Here is a 20,003-nt window from a genome sequence, read left to right on the forward strand (position 1 = left end):
GTGGCGCTCCAGATGTTTTTGGACGCCGATTCCTACCAGCCCAGCCCCATCCATTGGGGTGATTGAAGTCCCATTAGGGTTGATAGGAGTTGTAGTACAACATCATTTTGCCATGGGTTCCTTATTCTTAATGTATTGAGTACTGATGTAGGCACCTGAAGTCAGCTCCATGGGGTGAAATTAGCACAACGGTATGATTGCAACTGCACATTCAGATGCTCAATTTTTCTAGATTTATCCAATTGAAAAGTCAGACCCTGCGGACCTGGCAGCTTATTCTTCTACCCATTTTCTGCCAAGTTGATTAGAAAGATTAGGCTTCTGTATTAGAGCTGCCAGATGTTCATTATTTCACTGTAGTACCAGTAAAGACACATTCCGGAAGGTTATATATATTTGGGTTTGAAAGCCCAGGATTTCAGATGTATTCAACAGTATTATAACCACATCATCATTATTTTGCCATGGCCCCCCACTCTAAGAATCTTCCTAATCCACACTAAGAATCAAAATTTTGTAACTCTAATTTAATTTATCCACCTCAAATTGAAAATGCAATGTCCTCAATTAGAGGGAGGGAGAAGGGTTCTCAGTGGCCACCTATGTGTTTCTGAGCTTAGAAGTCTGGAAGATTTGTTAATCATGGGCATTATTGCATCGGTTATCGTTGCAAGTCTTGGAAAAGACCAAGAGGTTTCTTGTTTTCACAAATTCAAATTTGAATATGTGTGAGCATGTGTAGACAGATAGGTAATAGATAGATAGATGGGCCTTTTTCACTGATAGCACCAGTGCTGTGGAATCCCTTCCCTGATGAAAAACCGGAAGCCCCAGCAGCATTGGCATTCCGTCGGCTCTTGGAAACATTTCTTGAAAGCATTTCCCCGATTGGCTTGTTTATCCAACATATGTTAATTGTGGATGCTTTAATGTAGCCGTTTTACTATGTATTTTAATTACAGCAGCTGTATTTCTAATTAGTTTTATTATTGTCATTTTACTATTGGTTTTATTTGTTTGTGAATATCACCCTGGTATTTCTTTTTGAAATGAAAGGTGGTATCATAATAATAGCAGTAGTTGTAGTAGTAGTAGCAGCAGCAGCAGCAAAAAATTATCTAGAGATCTTCAACCAGAGGCTGGACAGCCATCTCTTGGGGATTCATTTATTAATTCATTCATTTTATTAAATTCATAACCCACTTTTCCTCTCTCAGAAGAGGCTAGATGCTCTAGCACTGAATTTTCTGCATTACGCAGGGGTTTGGACTTGATGGCCTCAAGACTTCTCCACCTCTGTGATTCTATATTTTTAGTTCTCAAAACCTCTTACGATTGTGTGTGACAACAGATAACCCCAGCAACACGCTTCTTCTGATTTTTTAAAAAAGTGTAAGTTTATACCGATAGCCAAGACATGTAAGTGTTATGAATCCCTTTCATAATTGTACATTTGTAATAAAATGTTATTGCAGGCTTTATCTGTTGAAACTCTTTGAATAGGCTGCAGAGTTAGAAAACAGTAAAAAAAGAGAGGGGGTAAAATATGCAGACTTTCACAATGAAAGTCAAGAGCTGCTTTTATGTACCACACATAACAGCATCACTTTTATATTTTGCATGCAAAGTCATTTTTGAGAAGAAGGGAGTGTCTTTCAGGGTCTGTCAAAAGACTTTCTTTTTTTGTCTGAGGGGACAAAAGAAGAGTTCCCAATGGTTGAAGGCATTGATAACAAGAACACAGTTTCATATGTTTAATGTAGTTGTGAAATAAGTTTTGTTTGAAACGTGAATTCCTAAATTAAAGTTTAGCGAGCGAAGATGCATTATGCATATGGACACTTAACAACAATAAGTGCTTATTTAATTATGAGAGGAGCTGTAAAAGAGTGTATTGTAAAGTTAATTGGGAGCTGAAGTGATTGCACTTTAATTTGACAGGCTCAGGATTACTTGTTTCAGTTTTGGGCGCATTCAATTTTCTCATAGACAGAAACGGATCTCTCCGTTGAAAAGCTGTTCTCGCCATTTCATCTTAGGAGTAATATATCATGACTAGTGAAATGCATGGCAAATTTGTGGGAATGTTTTAAATCTGCAGCATAGATTTGCCATTTGGAGTTCATATCATGGAGACTGGTTTGCTAATAGCAGCAGCCAGTAAATCTAGGGAGGAGGAAACTGTTGTTCTCCAGAGGTTGTTGGCCTGCCTCTCCCATAATCCCTGGCTATTGGTCATGATGGCTGAGGCTGACAGGAGCTGGAGTGCAACACCATCAGGAGGGTCACAGTTTGAGCACCCCTGATCTGCTGGCTTCTGCTAGTGCTATTATAGTCTTTTTTTCCCTGCTGCTTTTCTGTGCGGGGCTGGAATGAACTATCGGGGGGTATTTCTTCCAAGTAAATAAGCATAGATCTCCTAGACCAGGGGTTCCCAAACTAAGGCCCGGGGGCCGGATGCGGCCCAATCGCCTTCTAAATCCGCCCCGCGGACAGTCCAGGAATCGGCATGTTTTTACATGAGTAGAATGTGTTCTTTTATTTAAAACTAGTGTCATTCAGCCCGTTAAGTAAACGGGCGCTAGAAAAGTGTGGGCATTCTGCTCAGAGGCGTTGCTGCCCGACAACCGAGACACTTGCACTTTATTATATAGGATGCATCTCTGGGTTATTTGAGGGGCCTGCCTGGTGTTTTTACATGAGTAGAAGTGTCCTTTTATTTAAAATGCATCTCTGGGTTATTTGTGGGGCATGGGAATTCATTCACATTTTTTTTCTTTCAAAATATAGTCCGCCCCCCCCCCCCCAGGTCTGAGGGACAGTGGACCGGCCCCCTGCTGAAAAAGTTTGCTGACCCCTGCCCTAGACAGAGTCTCTTGGATTCCCATCTCTCAGCTTTCTGACAGAAGAAAAAAGTAAAGATAAAGGACCCCTGGACGGTTAAGTCTAGTCAAAGGTGACTATGGAGTTGCGGAGCTCATCTCGCTTTCAGGCCAAGGGAGCCAGCGTTTGTCCACAGTCAGCTTTCTGGGTCATGTGGCCAGCAGGACTAAACTGCTTCTGGCACAACAGAACACCGTGACAGAAATCAGAGCACACAGAAACGCCGTTAACCTTCCCACCGCAGCGGTACCTATTTATCTACTTGCACTTTGATGTGCTTTCGAACTGCTAGGTTGGCAGGAGAAGGGACCGAGCAATGGGACCTTGCTGCCATCTTGGCCCATCCATCACCATCCAGGTAAGCAACAATGGCACTTGTGTCGGAAGGATGGTTCTCCTCACCCTACATGCGGCTATTGTCTCACTGGAAGCAAGGCTGAGCACCCATACTCCCATGTGCTTCTCCTGTCCACCCCCATAGTCAGAAGTGCAAAGGACAATGTGGGGAAGGATGGAAAATGGCTATAGTGCACTTGTGTTCCTCAAAAGGCCATTCTCTCATTCTGTTAGGCTAGAGCTCAGTAGATTCATCCGGTTATAGGAACAGTGTTGAGTAAGCAAGCAGGCAAGTCTTCAGCATAATTTTGCAACATCCCTAGTTTTTAAGAAAACATTTGTTTTGCAGGGTGATAATTGTTCACATCATACAAACAAGGTTTTGTTGTTACTAGCCAGCTGCTTTGGCCATGTATGGTGAAGCCACATACATAACCAAGATTAAGGGGGGGATGAGAAAAGATTAATGATCTGTTAAATTCTAGCTGACCAAAATTCTTTCCTCCCTATATTTTTTAATGATTTGCAATTTGTAAAAATTAGAAAACGGCTATAGTGCATGAAGACACACAGTTCAGAATTATTTTCTAGGTCCATACTTAGCTTTTTATGTCCTTCATTTAAGATTTAAATGAAGATCTGAGGTAGGTTGTTTTTCTAACATTTTAGGTAGATTCACTGAACCGCAAGAGTAAGCAATATTCAAGTCTCTGGCCTACAAAACTTCCCCAACTAACACAAACTTTTCCTACCATTGAATAAGTCATTCTGAAGGAAAAGGAGAGAAAAGCTTTCCCAAGGGAAATGCTTTGTAGGGTCACACATGACACATAGTTTTGTTGTTCTAGTGGTCTGCAGGAAAGATAATTGTTACTTCCAGTATTGTTAGTTTTTCACTGGCCAAATAATTCAACTATTTTACTATTCTTTCTTTTCAGAGTAAAATAGCTGTTCATTGTACTGTTGCACATTTTTATCTGATGGTGTCATGTAACAGGTATGAGCATCTAAGGGTGTGGAGAAGGTCAACTTTCAAAATAAAATTCCTTCCTTTTCATAACAATTGAGATCACTTTACCATAGTTATTACTTACCAGCCTGTCCAAACTTGTACCAGCAGCTGTTGTTGGTCTTTCCTCAGGATTATAGGGTCGAAAGCGGGTATTAAAGGTATCCGGAACAGAGCGGGAGGATCTTAAAGCTGGAGCTGGTTTAGGCTGTCCACATCCTTGAAAGACCTGGAAGAACCATATTAAGTTACTCCAAAGGTTCGCTCAGAACTGAATCTAGCAGCATCTTATTCCCGAGTCTCAATTTCGCATGGATAAATTTGATGACCTGGTAAAAGTGACTGATCAACAGCATCATCAACAATTGAATAAGCAGATTTTTTTTTGTTACTGACTCGATGTGTTGTACGTCTAAGCACCAAGTTACATGAACTGGATTTCAAGTTGTGTCATCTGTATCAAAACAGATGCCTCACACATGCAATATGAAGGTCTGAGTTCAAAATACTTGAGTGGCTCTATTTTGGTTTTCAGTGAGACTAATCAATACCTTTGTTTTTTGACTATTTTTTTTCCCAACCTGCTACTCAAAAGCATGAACAAAAATTACCAGAGCATGGACCATCTCAAGGATCATACAGTTCTCCCTTTCAAGACCTTCTCTGGGCTCTTTCTTTCTTTCTTTCTTTCTTTCTTTCTTTCTTTCTTTCTTTCGTGGAACTGCACAAATCCTCACAAAGAGTGGGTAGTTTCTTCAAGTGTGTACATTTAAGTCTTAAATTGAAAGTCTTAGAGAGTTCATGACTCTAAGTACATTCCATCGTTATTATCAAACAGCCTTGAAAACATTGCTTTTACTCATTGGCTACCTATTTTTTTGGTGAGCAAAAAACCCAACTTCAACGAAAGCGCAGCATTTGCGGTAAAAATCAAAACCCATGAAATTATGGCTCAAATTGCTCAGGACATTCACTGACTTCCTTAGGCCATTCACTTGATTTTTCTAATACTGTTGCTGTGCTACCTGGCAGTCAAATGTGTGAATGGGCTGCACTGGCAAGTGTTCTGTTTCAGGTGTTATGTTCTTAAAGGAGTGTAACTTGTTTTTGGAATTAAAAGGAATTCTGTTTAAATTCTGTTTATTGGCTGCTCACTCTCCACCTTAGAACAAATCTACACCACCAGGTGCCATAGAAAAGCACTAGACATATCAAGAGATCCAACACACCCTGGTCACCATTTCTTTGAGCTCCTGCCGTTGGGACGGAGATATAGAACAATGCAGGCAAGAACGAGCCGTCTCAGGAACAGTTTCTTCTCTAGAGCGATTTTGGCCTTAAATGGAAAGCCTGGACTTTGAAGTCATCTTATTTTACTTGTTATTTTGTAGTATATTTACTGTTTTTAATTAGGTTTTGTAATTTTGGATTGTGCGGAATGCTTTATCTGAGTGGATGTAGCAACCGAGTAATTTCGTTGTTCCCGCAAGGGGACAATGACAATAAAGATATCTTAAATCTTAAAACTTAGCCACTACCACTCCAGCTCCCATCTGGAGTGGGAGCTGTTTAAGCCTTATTTGTGTTTGATGAAGAGGCATTTGCATCCAGCCTTCCTGGTGTGTTTCCTGAGACCCACCAAACTGAGAAAAGCTATACAGTTGTGCAGTAAGCCACTGCTAGATCAATGGGAGAAGGCTTGTATTTGGATAAGAAGCTCTTGAAATCTCTTGAATTCAACTGTGCACCAAAGAATTATGAGCAACACAATCTACATAAATTGAAGGTGAAAACAATGCAGAAGGAGTGGACATATTGCAAAGGGGATTGTGTGACAGCAGCCTCAATATGGGGGGAGTGGGGGAGACAATCGGGTTAAAAATGAAAAGGAGGAAATTGATCTCATTGATTCTACTTAGTGATGTGTCAGAATAAAGACAGAGCTCTGCCAGAATAAAAGAGCATATTTGGAGGCTGAAGAATATAATGTCATGCTCCTGAAAGGTTTTAAAAATGAGTGCAGCGGATGCTTCGTTTAATCACTTTCCACATGTTATATTTTGAAAGGTAGTCAACATATAAGAAATCTAGATTGGACCTGGAAAAGCCCCATTCAGGTCAGGCTGGAGGCATGCAGATCTAGATAAATAACCATTTGTCATATTCATATGTCATATTAGATGTTAAGGGCCTTTGATTCAGGCTGACGTGAATGACCCCCGTCTGAGTTCTAGCTAGCAACGAGCTTGTCAGAAAAGGTTTTGCCAATGTGGAAAGCTGTAACATGGGAATTTCTGCATTGATAAAACAAAGCTGCATTGTCTGCAGCCGTAGGGCTTTTCTAAGTAGATAGGAGAGCGGAATGGACACATCCTGAGATATGGTGTTGGGGTTTGGGGGAGATCTGTGCACCTTCAGGTGAATGCTGCTGAAGAAAAGCCCAGGAGGGGAACACATGCTATCAGCTCTTAAGGAAACCACAGGCAGGATCCCTGCTTGAGATCCCTGAGATTGCCTGCTCAAGACCTACTGAGAGTTGAAGCCTCTTCATGCCTTCATTCCAGCCCTTGCACAGGACTTCAGAAGCCTGGAAAGCAGATTTCAGGCCAGACCTTTCAGGAAAAATAGCGAAAAATGCTCCAGATGCTTAAAATAACACTTACTCCAAGCCTAACACATTTCAGAACAAATCCTTCCTCGGGGAGGAGGAACACACTATAAATATACCAATAACATACATAAGAAATGGATAGCAAAGCAACTAATGTAATAGATTCTCATAGCCGTGTTTTAATCTATACTTTACCACCCCATTTCATAGAATAAATCATATGGCAAGCATCTGGAGTTTCTCCCCCTTTTTTCCTGCCAGTTATGGTGGTCATCTGGATATTTAAGGAAAGAAAAACCAAATTTCTAAAGAAGCAATGGTAGAGTTGCTATCTAGCTGAGGTATTTAGTAGCAACAATGTGTCTGATACCTTTGCTGTCACGTGTACACTGTTTTCTTGCATGTTCATGATGGCTTCAGAAATCTTGACATCAATAGGATCCATAACAGATTCAATGTTGAATGGTCCCTCTAATCTGTCTGCTACCAAAAGCATAGCATCTGTTGAAAGACAAAGCAGCCAGCCGTCAGATATTAAGTAACTATGGAGCCTCACATGATGTAACACAAAGGGTCTGACAGATGATTCAACTTCAGAAACTTGCCATTGTCTCACAGAGAGACAATGGAAACCAGGTGTGTCTTTCCTATATAAGCACATAAAATATGTCAGTACTCAGCTGGAGAAAAAGTCGAGAGCACCTGAATTGGACACCAGCAGGAGAAAGAAAGAGGAGGAGAGGGAGGGAGGGACACACACACACAGAGAGAAGGAGTACTGCAAATTCAGGCAACAGGTGTACCAAAAAGTGGAGTTGTCTGCCAGTGATGTCACAGACTCACTCACTCACTCACTCACTCACTCACTCACTCACATATATTTTAAAAGGTGTACCTAGAAAGCTTTGTTATGCATTACACAAGTGTGTTTTCAACTTCATGTACCAATTCAACAAAAGCGGCTTGGGTAGCAGTCCTTTATTTTACATTTACATCTGTCAGGGCTGGTTCAGCTGCAGGTCAGCATGGAGACTCAGTGATGAGCAATAAAGTTAATTCTTTTTTCAAGAAAACAGAATATAAACAGAGAAACTTGCAGGTAAGACTGGCCCCGGTAAAGCAGTTGGTAGAACGGACAATCTGTGCCTCCTACTCCCCCCCAAGTCTCCTCCCCATCCAGCTGTTTCCCCAGCCATCTGAAACTCCATCGGGGAGGGGCCCTCTGAGCTCTTTGCTCTGCTACAAGCAAAGCCTTTCATGCCCTTGGAGACAAGGGAGGAGAGGAGCTGAATAGAGTAGGACCGGCAGACTCCTGAGAGTCTGCTGCAGCTTCAGCTCCCACATCTTCAGTGCTTGCCCTGCATTTTCAGTCCTTTCTGCCCTTTCTTCTTCTTCTCTCTCTCTCTCGGCTGTTGCTTGTTCAGCATCCAACCATTCTGCCCCCTTTCATTCTCTGACCTTGCTTAGCGTCCCACCACCACCTCCTTGGCTCTGAGCCTTCCTCTTCTGGGGCTTCCCTAGTGGGTTCTCCAGCTGAATCCTCCCACCACTCCTGATCAGCCAGCCAGTCCCTGACATTTTCCCACTCTCCAAGGAGCTCAGTGTGGAACATGTATCATTGCATTTTATCTTCATGACATCCCTGGGAAGTTGGCTAAGACAGAGGGACTGGTTCAAAGCCACCCAGTGATCTTCATGGCTGATCAGGGTTTTGCTCTTTGGCCTCTCAAGTCCATGTCCAACGCTAGCCTGGCACAGTGACCCCAGCTGTTAGGGAAGAGCCACAGCTCCATGACAGAACAGATGTTTGGCATGAAGAAGGTCCCAGTTTCAACCCCTGTCAGCTTCAGGTAGGGGTGAGAAAGCGAAGAGACCTGCCGTTTCTTCATTGGTGCCATGCAGATTTTGCTTATTTGCCAGCCACAGAAAAGAATGCAGCCACCCCACCTTCCTCTGTCACCCATCTTGGAAATTATTGAGAAGGTAGCACTAGAAGCAAACAATTGAAAGCCCAGATGAAATGCATGATAATAATAATAATAATAATAATAATAATAATAATAATAATAATAATTTATTTATACCCTGCCCATCTGGCTGGGTTTCCCCAGCTACTCTGGGCGGCTTCCAACAGAAAAATGAAATGAAACAATCTATTAAACATTAAAAGCCTCCCTAAACAGGGCTGCCTTCAGGTGTCTTCTAAAAATCTGGTAGCTGTTTTTCTCTTTGACATCTGATGGGAGGGCGTTCCACAGGGCAGGCACCACCACCGAGAAGGCCCTCTGCCTGGTTTCCTGCAACTTGGCTTCTCGCAACGAGGGAACCACCAGAAGGCCCTCGGTACTGGACCTCAGTGTCCGGGCAGAACGATGGGGGGTGGACGTGCTCCTTCAGGTATACTGGACCGAGGCCATTTAGGGCTTTAAAGGTCTGCACCAACACTTTGAACTGTGCTCGGAAACGTACTGGGAGCCAATGTAGATATTTCAAGACCGGTGTTATGTGGTCTCGACGGCCGCTCCCAGTCACCAGTCTAGCTGCCGCATTCTGGATTAGTTGTAGTTTCTGAGTCACCTTCAAGGGTAGCCCCACGTAGAGCGCATTGCAGTAGTCCAAGCGGGAGATAACTAGAGCATGTACCACACTGGTGAGACAGTTTGCAGGCAGGTAGGGTCTCAGCCTGCGTACCAGATGGAACTGATAGACAGTTGCCCTGGACACAGAATTGACCTGCGCCTCCATGGAAAGCTGTGAGTCCAAAATGACTCCCAGGCTGCACACCTGGTCCTTCAGGGGCACAGTTACCCCATTCAGGACCAGGGAGTCCTCCACACCTACCCGCCTCCTGTCCCCCACAAACAGTACTTCTGTCTTGTCAGGATTCAACCCCAATCTGATGATGATGATGATGATGATAATAATAATAATAATAATAATAATAATAATAATAATAATAATAATATATTTATCCCCCACACATCTTGCTGGGTTTCCCCAGCCACTTTGAACTGTGCTCGGAAACGTACTGGGAGCCAATGTAGATATTTCAAGACCGGTGTTATGTGGTCTCGACGGCCGCTCCCAGTCACCAGTCTGGCTGCCGCATTCTGGATTAGTTGTAGTTTCTGAGTCACCTTCAAGGGTAGCCCCACGTAGAGCGCATTGCAGTAGTCCAAGCGGGAGATAACTAGAGCATGCACCACACTGGTGAGACAGTTTGCAGGCAGGTAGGGTCTCAGCCTGCGTACCAGATGGAACTGATAGACAGTTGCCCTGGACACAGAATTGACCTGCGCCTCCATGGAAAGCTGTTAGTCCAAAATGACTCCCAGGCTGCACACCTGGTCCTTCAGGGGCACAGTTACCCCATTCAGGACCAGGGAGTCCTCCACACCTACCCGCCTCCTGTCCCCCACAAACAGTACTTCTGTCTTGTCAGGATTCAACCCCAATCTGATGATGATGATGATGATGATGATGATGATGATGATGATAATAATAATAATAATAATAATAATAATAATAATAATAATATATTTATCCCCCACACATCTTGCTGGGTTTCCCCAGCCACTCTGGGCAGCTTCCAACAGAAAAATAAAATAACCGATTAAACATTAAAAGCCTCCCTCATTATAGTTGGGTGTCTGCAAATATTTAAGCCAGATTTGTATAAATGCTTTGAAGATGGTGTGGCCCACAATACAGAGAGGTGTTCTGAAAAACTAAATATTGCTTCTTAACGGAACTCTAAGCATCACTGTTAGGTGGTGACATAGTCTACTCCATAAATGCATATCCACATGGGTCCATGTGTGTCAGCCTGTTGTTTGTGGTTTCTTGGCATGTATTTGTGAGAGGCAACTAGCACATCCCTCTGGAAGTGGGGGATGATGACTTAAAGGATTCTAAAGGATCTATTCTGGCTCCCAGTACATTTCCGAGCACAATTTAAAGGGTTGGTGCTGACCTTTAAAGCTCTAAATGGCCTTGGAGGACTTTAAGGTCCTCAAACAACAATATTCTGGAGATCCCGAGCCATAAGGTGGCTAGATTGGCCTGTACTAGGGCCAGGACCTTTTCAGTATTGGCCCCAACTTGGTGGAACGCTCTTTCACAGGAGACCAGGGCCCTGCGGGATTTGTCATCTTTCCGCAGGGCCTGCAAGACAGAGTTGTTCCGCCTGGCCTTTGGGTTGGACTTAGCCTGACCCCTGTGTTTTCCTCCCTCATGGCTTGGATTTATGGACTACTTAAAATGAGGCTGCATTTTAAATTTTAATACTGTATTTTAATCTGTATTTTAATTAATTTCTTTTTATGTTTTATTGTAATTTTATTGGTGTGAGCTGCCCTGAGCCCGGTTTATTATTATTATTATTATTATTATTATTATTATTATTATTATTATTATTAGCCCAAGATACCTGGAGTGTCTCCACCCCCATCGTTCAGCCCAGACACTGAGGTCCAGCTCTGAGGGTCTTCTGGCAGTTCCCTCACTGCGAGAAGTGAAGCTACAGGGAACCAGGCAGAGGGCCTTCTCGGTAGTGGCACCCTCCTTGTGAATGCCCTCCCTTCAGATGTCAAGGAAATAAACAACTATCTGACTTTTAGAAGACATCAGGAAGTTATAAATGTTTTTTTTGTTATGTTTTTTATATGTGTTGGAAGCCACCCAGAGTGGCAGGGGCAATCCGTCCAGATGAGCAGGGTATAAATAATAAAATTATTATTATTATGTGTGCAAATATGTTTGACCCATTTTGTGTTTCTCTCCAACATACAGCATACAGCCTGTTTGGCACAAGGTGGTAGCGGTTTGACACGTAACAGGGTGCACCAAGAAAGCACAGAAGGGATTGTTGGGCAAAACTGGACCCCATGGCAATAAGGAAAGCCTATTGATATATATATATATATATATATCAAAGCTTCAGCTTGAAGTAACAAGAAGCAGGTTGAAAACTTTCTTCACAAAAGCCGTCTCTTGTCATACTTTTCAAAGAAGAAAAAAAAGGCAGCAGAGAGTTTAAAAACTGCATTAATAATAGATGCCACATACTATTGCCTCATGCAGCAGAGTTGAAAACGGGCCTTTTATCTTGACACCTGAAACAGATAATTTGCTAGATGATTCGTACATAGACATATCAATCATAAGAATGGAAGCTGATCGAAATGAACCCTTGGGGTATATTCTGGAGCTTTGCACAAGACGAAGAAAACTTTTATGTGATATACTGGGATCTTATAATTAAAGCAGCTGTTCATTCTGACCCCAAGGACCCCATTTCCTTGCAATACAAACAGGGGATAAATATTGGATTCCTGCCATGACGTACAGGTACAAGTCATGTTTTATGCTCTGTGCTTTGTACAAAATGCAGCTGTCTGCTGTCTGCTGCAAGATATATTTTATGGTTCTGCTGGGGTTACACAAACTCATTTGTCTAATTACATGGCGCCGTGCTCAGAGAATTACATAATGTACAATCATAAGAGCATAGTGATGCATATTCTACTGTGTTTACAGTGCACCTTTGACCAAGTTAGACGCTACCAGCTAATCCATCCCCGAGAAGTATGTGCTCCCATGCCTTCTAACCTCAGCCCATGATCAGACAGTGTTTCCTTTCTCAATTGTTTAAAAAGAATACCCTCCCCTCTCCTCCCCAGTGTAGAATTCCCTTTCAGCTCGGCACTAGATAGACTGCAGTATCTGCTCTGCAAGCAGACAAGCATTTACAGAAATGCTGCAAAAGACCTCATGGTTTGACTCAAAATATTGCCATTTCCATCACAGCATGGAGGTGAACTTGCCACACACCCTTCACAGAGCAGCTTTGAGTGGTTTCTTTCAGAGGTGGGGGCAGAGAAAGGCATGCGAGGCTTGATAGCCCAAGATGAAAGGATGGGTGACAGCAGCCACACCTCAGGAACAGCTTCAGTTGGTCAGCTAAACCAGGTTGAGAGTAGCCAGTGGGTCTCAAACTCATGATGAGTTAGGGGCTTTCCCTGCAGGTGTAGACAGGCTCCAGCGGATTGAGCAGACAAGACCAAGAGCGGGTCCAACAGTCAAAAAGGCAGTTTCTGCATGTGAAGGGCAGATGTGGCTCATCACACCTGAGAAGGTAGCTCATCTCGGAAAAGGAAAACTTTGATTCTAAACCTCCGCTGCCTTGCCGGACATTTTCAGGAGAAGGAAAGGCTAAGGAGAAAACCCTACACAAATCCAGAGTGGAGTTCCTAAGATGGTTGGATGGTGCCTTGTACGCCTCTTTCTGGCAACTCCTGCAGCCTAGCTGGTGCTAAACATATTGCTCTGCTTTCTTTTGGACCACACCACCAAGGCCGAGAGTGGTGCCTTGTTGTATGGGCAGCCCAGGACCTCCATACACACTGCCCTGGCTTTCACCCGGGGAATTCACTTTGGTGCTGCCAATGCAGCAGCTTGACATCACCCCCAAAGCCCACTCCATTGTCTCTTGAGACAGATGGATGCCAGCAACACTGCTGGTTCATTCAACTTGGCTGACTGGAGAGGCGGGTATGCTATTAGGTTTGAAGCTGCTTGAACGCAGGACGAAAGGGGGAAATGTGCTAAGAGGAAGGCATGTTAGGCAAACCCTCACCATGATCAACTCCCACCCGGAAACCTATGTCCCCACTGTGGAAGGACATGTGGATCCAGAATTGGCCTCCACAGTCACTTACGGACTCACTGTTAAGAACGTGTTCATGGAAGACAATCTTACTTGGCTATGAGTGATCAGCAAAGAATAAGAATTAGGTTTGCTTAGTTTGTGGTCCAGGCCAGAGGTCACAATGAACTTGAGGTCTTCCACCCCCTTTTATTATTTTATTGGGTATGGGGTTTTTTGTGGGAGTCGTTTGTCGATGAGGAGAGAGGGTGCCCCAAACATAAAGCAGTACAGCTGTACACATCCTACCTAGCCAATGTGTAGATAGACACAGTGCATTTATATCACTTTAATACAAAATATATATATCACAAACCCATTTTTCTATTCTCCCTCAGTTCTTCTGCCCAGTGCCAACTGGTAAATCATGCAATGCACTCCTCCTCTTGAAAGAAAATGGATGAAGTTTCACAACATTGACTTATTATACATGCAAAGGATTAGAGAAGTTTTAATGGGAAAGTATAAAACTAATGCTGAATTATTGGGCATCTATGAGTATGCTGGGACTTAAGCCAACTTCTAGTCTATTGGATTTGGGAAAGAAAAGACTGTGGAAATGAGAGCTTTTGCATCTAGCACATCATTTCTTATCCCCCAAGTGATTTATGTCACTCGGGATTTATACAGTTTTGAACTAGCATGAAGCGGAAGAGAGGAAGCCTTTCTTATTTGTGGACTGGAAACAGGAATATTCAGGGCCAATTTATTTGTATTTTATTTTATTCAATAAATTCCCCGCCCTTCCTCCATGGAGCTATTTTATCCTTACGGCAACCCTCAAGATAGGACATGCTCAAAGGGTATGACTGCCCCAAGATGAAATGGTGAGCTTCATGACTCAGCAGAGATTTGAACCTGGACTTTACTCAACCATTACACCACACCGCTTCTCACATAATGTCAAAGTACTTATGTGGGGTTCCTCATGACCCAGTGTCAGGGATTGGGTAGATGAGGAAGAATGGTGGAGACCACCAACCCAGGTGTCGCTCAATGTCAGGGACTGGTCAGAGGAGGAATGGTGGAGACCGCCTCCCCATCCTGACCCTTCCAGGGAAGAGGAAGAGGAAGACAGTATAGATTTACAACAGCGGTTTGAGGGAGGTAGTGGCTCAGAGGCAGATGAAGAGAAAAGCTTGGAAATCATGGGAGAGCTGGGACAAGACCCAGCTGACATGTCATTAGAAAGCATTCTATACCCTCCATCTCCCATAACCTGGTGAGCTTTGAAAGCAGGAGAGCAAAGAGCTCAAAGGCAGAGGGCACTTTTCAGCACCTGTAGTGATGACTCATGAGGAAGTGGGAGAGACGGAGGGGGTGGAGATTCACTCGGAGCAACGCCATTACTCCGAGAGGCCACATTCCCTGTGAATATCCACATTCTCTGTGAATATTGAATAAAAGCAGATGGTAAGGACTTTTCCTTGTCTCGCCGCCTGACAGGATAGGATCAAATTGCATAGTCAAAGCCCTATGTTTGTTTTTTTCTGGATGGATGGATGGATAGATAGATAGATATAGATAGATAGATAGATAGATGTGTTCAGTTTTAAGAGATGTGGGAAGAGAGAGGAAACACTTTCTCAAGCATACTTTCTGTGCTTGATAATATTTGATCTGCCAGTCCATTTTCTGTGCTTTCAGCACACTGAGACCTTGGCGGAGTGGGCTGAATTAAATTGTGTAGAATTGCTAATGCTGTAATGTATTAAGCATTGAGTGGGTTTTGTTTGGCTTTTTAAAAAAACATATTTATTCCTACAAGCAGAATGTCATTTTCTCAGACATGTAAAGAAATGTGCTGTGCCAATGTCCAATCCACTGCAGAAAGCCCACTGCTCACCCACAGAAACTCATTTCCTTGCTATCAGCTAGTACAAGATGACAAAAGCCTGCCAATATTTTTCACTCTTTATGTCCTATGTGGTAGGAGAATGATTTCTTGAACTGTTCTACGCAGAGGGCGAGAGACAAGCATAAGGGGATTGATGGAAAATCTTTCTTCATTGTAGTTTGAGAGAGCAAGCAAATAAACTCTTTTGTATTGTTCGGCTTTTCCTTTTATTGTTTTTCTCCCCCACGCTTCCCAGCGGTTTATCTGAAAGCATACTTGACAGTTCACCTGCCTATCAACACTTACCTTGAGGTGTGGGAGCGGATTATAGCCTTGGTCCAGCCATTCCAGTGTGGTATGAACGCAAATATTTAAATGGCCATATTAAACGTTCGTGTAAGCAGCAGGTTTTCCATTCACTTAAACAAGTGGAACTTGAAATGAATGGGACTTGCAGGGCTGAGTGCATCGGTTCCTGGTTCCAGCCAACTAAGCTCTCTGTCAGGAAAGTCTATTCCGTTTCTCCTCCCCTTGGACAGCTTTCCATATTTTACTCCCTTAACAATTAGTCAGCATTCAGTGGACACAGAGAATGGAATTGGACTGCTTTCTCCCCCCTCCTTAGAGCTTCTATTCTAGAAAGAGAGAGAAAGAGAGTGGGGGGGGGGGAGAGACTGGGACTGCTCTTTTGTTTTTGTAAGTATCCATGGTTTAGAAAATTGTGTTCTCTGTCTATATTTGTTGTTGTTGTTGTTTAGTCGTTTAGTCGTGTCCGACTCTACGTGACCCCATGGACCATAGCATGCCAGGCACTCCTGTCTTCCACTGCCTCCCACAGTTTGGTCAAACTCAGGTTCGTAGCTTCAAGAACACTGTCCAACCATCTTGTCCTCTGTCGTCTCCTTCTCCTAGTGCCCTCCATCTTTCCCAACATCTGGGTCTTTTCCAGGGAGTCTTCTCTTCTCATGAGGTGGCCAAAGTATTGGAGCCTCTACTTTAGGATCTGTCTTTCCAGTGAGCACTCGGGGCTGATTTCCTTCAGAATGGATAGGTTTGATCACTTGCTCAATGCAAATGTTTAATTCTGGAATGTTAACTGATCACATGGGAGGTATCTTATTACATTCTCTGTTATGTTTTGTGTGTGAGTGACTTGACTGTAATGGCCGCATCTCCATGAACACTGAAGAAGAGAAAGGGTTAGACAACTCTCTCTCACTAAACACAATAGAGGAGAGGTGTGCTAATGGTTCTGTGCGAATGTATGTGACAGAAAGAAGTACAGAAGTTGACGTTCTCTCAAAGAAGCAGGTAAGGGAAGTCTGCTGGAAGGAGAAAGTGGAAACCTCTCAGAAGGAACTGCATAGCCAAGCTGGGTAACTTACAGAAGGCTGAGTGCAAGTACTGGAAAGAGAGAAAGACACAGTTTGTTTGGATGTTTAAGGAAGAAGCTGTAATCTTCAAGTAAGAAAAAACAAGCCCTTGCTTGGATAAGCATGTGGATGTAAATACTTTGCATATATTCTTGGTTAGGTATACGTTCTGAAAGTAAATTATTTTTTGAATATTTCAACAAGTGTTTGATTTCAAGAAACGAGTCAGTATTGCATATGATTTGGCTTCCTAGATGCCATTTGGCTACTCTGCCAGTATGCAGACTCTGCCCATTTTTGTGACTTTTGGGGTCACTTCCGGGTTCCGCACAACGTGTGTATACACAGTCATGCACATATTGAAAGGGCGTAAATGGGGGATTTAGCTACTCCGCCAGCACTTTTGAAATTTGCTTTTGTTCTTGTTTTCTAGTCCGTGAAGCACGTGTTGGGAACCTTTGGCTTTCCAGATGTGGCTGAACTACATCACCCATCAGTCCCAGCAAACATGGCCAATAACCAGAGTTGACAGGAGTGGCAGTTGACAACAGAAGGGCCAAAGACGCCCCATGGATGCCTTAGGCTATATGCAACGTGCGATGGAGACCTGGTGAAACAATTCACCAAATAATACTTTGGAGTGAATCTTGAAACCTGGAGTACTGTGTCCAGTTCTGGGCACCACAGTTCAAGAAGGATACTGACAAGCTGGAACGTGTCCAGAAGAGGGCAACCAAAATGGTCAAAGGCCTGGAAACGATGCCTTATGAGGAACGGCTTAGGGAGCTGGGTATGTTTAGCCTGGAGAAGAGAAGGTTAAGGGGTGATATGATAGCCATGTTCAAATATATAAAAGGATGTCATATAGAGGAGGGTGAAAGGTTGTATTCTGCTGCTCCAGAGAAGCGGACACGGAGCAATGGATTCAAACTACAAGAAAGAAGATTCCACCTAAACATTAGGAAGAACTTCCTGACAGTAAGAGCTGTTCGGCAGTGGAATTTGCTACCAAGGAGTGTGGTGGAGTCTCCTTCTTTGGAGGTCTTTAAGCAGAGGCTAGACAGGCATATGTCAAGAATGCTTTGATGGTGTTTCCTGACCTTGTGGTCTCTTCCAACTCTATGATTCTATGATTGAAACTTCCCCCTTCAGACATAAGATCAGGGACTGCTCATCTCTCTCCCTGCACTTTCAGCCCTCATTTCCCAACTTTATCTTAGTTGTGAGCAGTTTGGTTCAACTTCCCTACACAGAGTCATTCACAATTAAGTCTGCCAAGAGCAGAGGTTTGTAACACAAAATAAAGTGCTGCTCCGAATGGCTTAGGTCTTTTCTAAATGAATTGCAAGGATCTGTGTTGCAACGTGCGCTGCCTTTGCACTTTGCCAAAAACAATTTACAAAGCCTTTTAGTTTCATCTAGCAGGCTCTTCTGAAAACCTAGCTGTGCTTTCGATTAATCTACCTATGAGTCAGGTACATAGGCTCTGCGTATTCTCATAATATTTGCATTCTTGCAGCATTTCATGTTTAATGTCAAACTATCTGTTAGGGATGGGCAAATCTGTCAATCTCCATTTCTCCCAGTTTCTTCCTTTTCCAATTATAACTCTAGTTTTTGTCATCAGTTTGCATTTTTGAAAGGTTCTCATAGCGTTCAAAAGCATCTTAGGGCAAATTTCTCATTAATTTATTTACTTAATTCATCACTTTCTTTTTCCACACACAAAAGTCATTGGCAGTGCAAAATACATGAAATGCTCATCCTCCAACTTATTAATAAGGATCAAGACCTAACCACCCACTAAAGGTATGTAGAAGCAACAACATAATATGCACATATTTATATGCAATTTTGTAAAAACAAAAACAAAACCCAAATCATTTTCTCTTATATCCCGCTGTTTTGATTTACGGTATTTTGTTGTGTTGTGTTTTATGATGGGCGTAAAGCCGAATAAACATCCTGATTTCTCTTATATGGTTCATTTTCTGTACATTATTTTTCACCAATATATGCATTTTATACATATAATATAGTGCATTTTTGTAGACATTTTGTAGCTGGAGAACCGCATTGCAAAATTTGGAGAAGTGCAAATTTTGAAGGGTGGTTGTGTTTAGGTTCATGCAATGTTTGGGAAAGCACAAATTAATTTGGTTCATGCCTATATATGTGAACTGAATTAATTTCCCCCATTCCTGCTATCAGTGGTTTTAATTCCTTTCTTCCCAGCTGCAGTCATTTATAGAAGTGAAAATGAGATGCATGTGTAATGATATCAATGATTTATGTAGCCTTATGACTACAAGATCCATGATGCATTGTGACGGAGACGTAAATATATTTACATAGAAACATCTGGGGCCTTTAACTGAAACACGCAACTGGTAACAATATTGAAGAAACGCCTGTGCAGATTAAACCAGCCAAAATTTAAACAGGTATAGAGATTTCTATACCTGTTGAAGTTTATCTTCAGGGCTGGGAAAATGAAATTGAAGATAGAATTGCACCTTCAGTTTCACACACACACTGATGGAAGATGCAGAAGGAAATGGAGTATCTTTTTGTGAGTGGTCTGTGCAAAATACACAAAAAGGAATTATGCTCACACACTCAAAATTATAGTAATGAGTTGTAATTACTCATTGGGAGTATCCAGTTGTGATAGCATAAAGTATTGATGGCATGGTAATTGAGCCTCCATCCCAATTGGTTTGCACAAAATGTGTAGGAAGATCATGATGTTGGCTGTACACTGAGCGTTCATTCTAACGGTAGCAGCAGCAGCAGCAATAACAGCATCTGTCAAATGATTATTAATTTTTTAATCCTTTTATTAATCTGTAATCCCATTGTCTCTGGGAGGGTGTTCCAGAGGCTGCAGAAAGCACTCGATCTCCATTCCTCTACAAGGGCTGAATAGGACCTCAGTAGGACCCTAATGTTGGGAAAGATGGAGGGCACTAGGAGAAGGGGGCGACAGAGGTCGAGATGGTTGGATAGTGTTCTCGAAGCTACCAACATGAGTTTGACCAAACTGCGGGAGGCAGTGGAAGACAGGAGTGCCTGGCGTGCACTGATCCATGGGGTCACAAAGAGTCGGACACGACTAAGCGACTAAACAACAACAACAAGGGCTGATGGGATCCAAAATATTAATAGTCTTTTCAGTCTTCCCTCCCCACCCCAAAATGAGGGCAAAAACTATACCAGCCCTGGATTTGACATAGCGAGTTTCCCTT

The 20,003-nt window shown here is 42.8% G+C and overlaps 1 protein-coding gene across 1 annotated transcript in view; it reads right to left on the reverse strand.

The window, feature by feature from the left end:
- The window catches only part of GPC6 (glypican 6), a 709,291-nt gene that overhangs the window by 40,097 nt on the left and 649,191 nt on the right, over positions 1-20,003 (reverse strand). The window contains exons 5-6 of the mRNA XM_035116478.3: positions 7,210-7,340; positions 4,314-4,457 (exon numbers count right to left, since the gene is read on the reverse strand). Of these exons, the coding sequence (XP_034972369.1) occupies positions 4,314-4,457; positions 7,210-7,340 (275 nt within the window). The remainder of the gene's footprint in view (positions 1-4,313; positions 4,458-7,209; positions 7,341-20,003) is intronic.

The sequence above is a fragment of the Zootoca vivipara genome, chromosome 4 (assembly GCF_965207765.1).
Source record: "Zootoca vivipara chromosome 4, rZooViv2.hap1.1, whole genome shotgun sequence".
Lineage (NCBI taxonomy): Eukaryota > Metazoa > Chordata > Lepidosauria > Squamata > Lacertidae > Zootoca > Zootoca vivipara.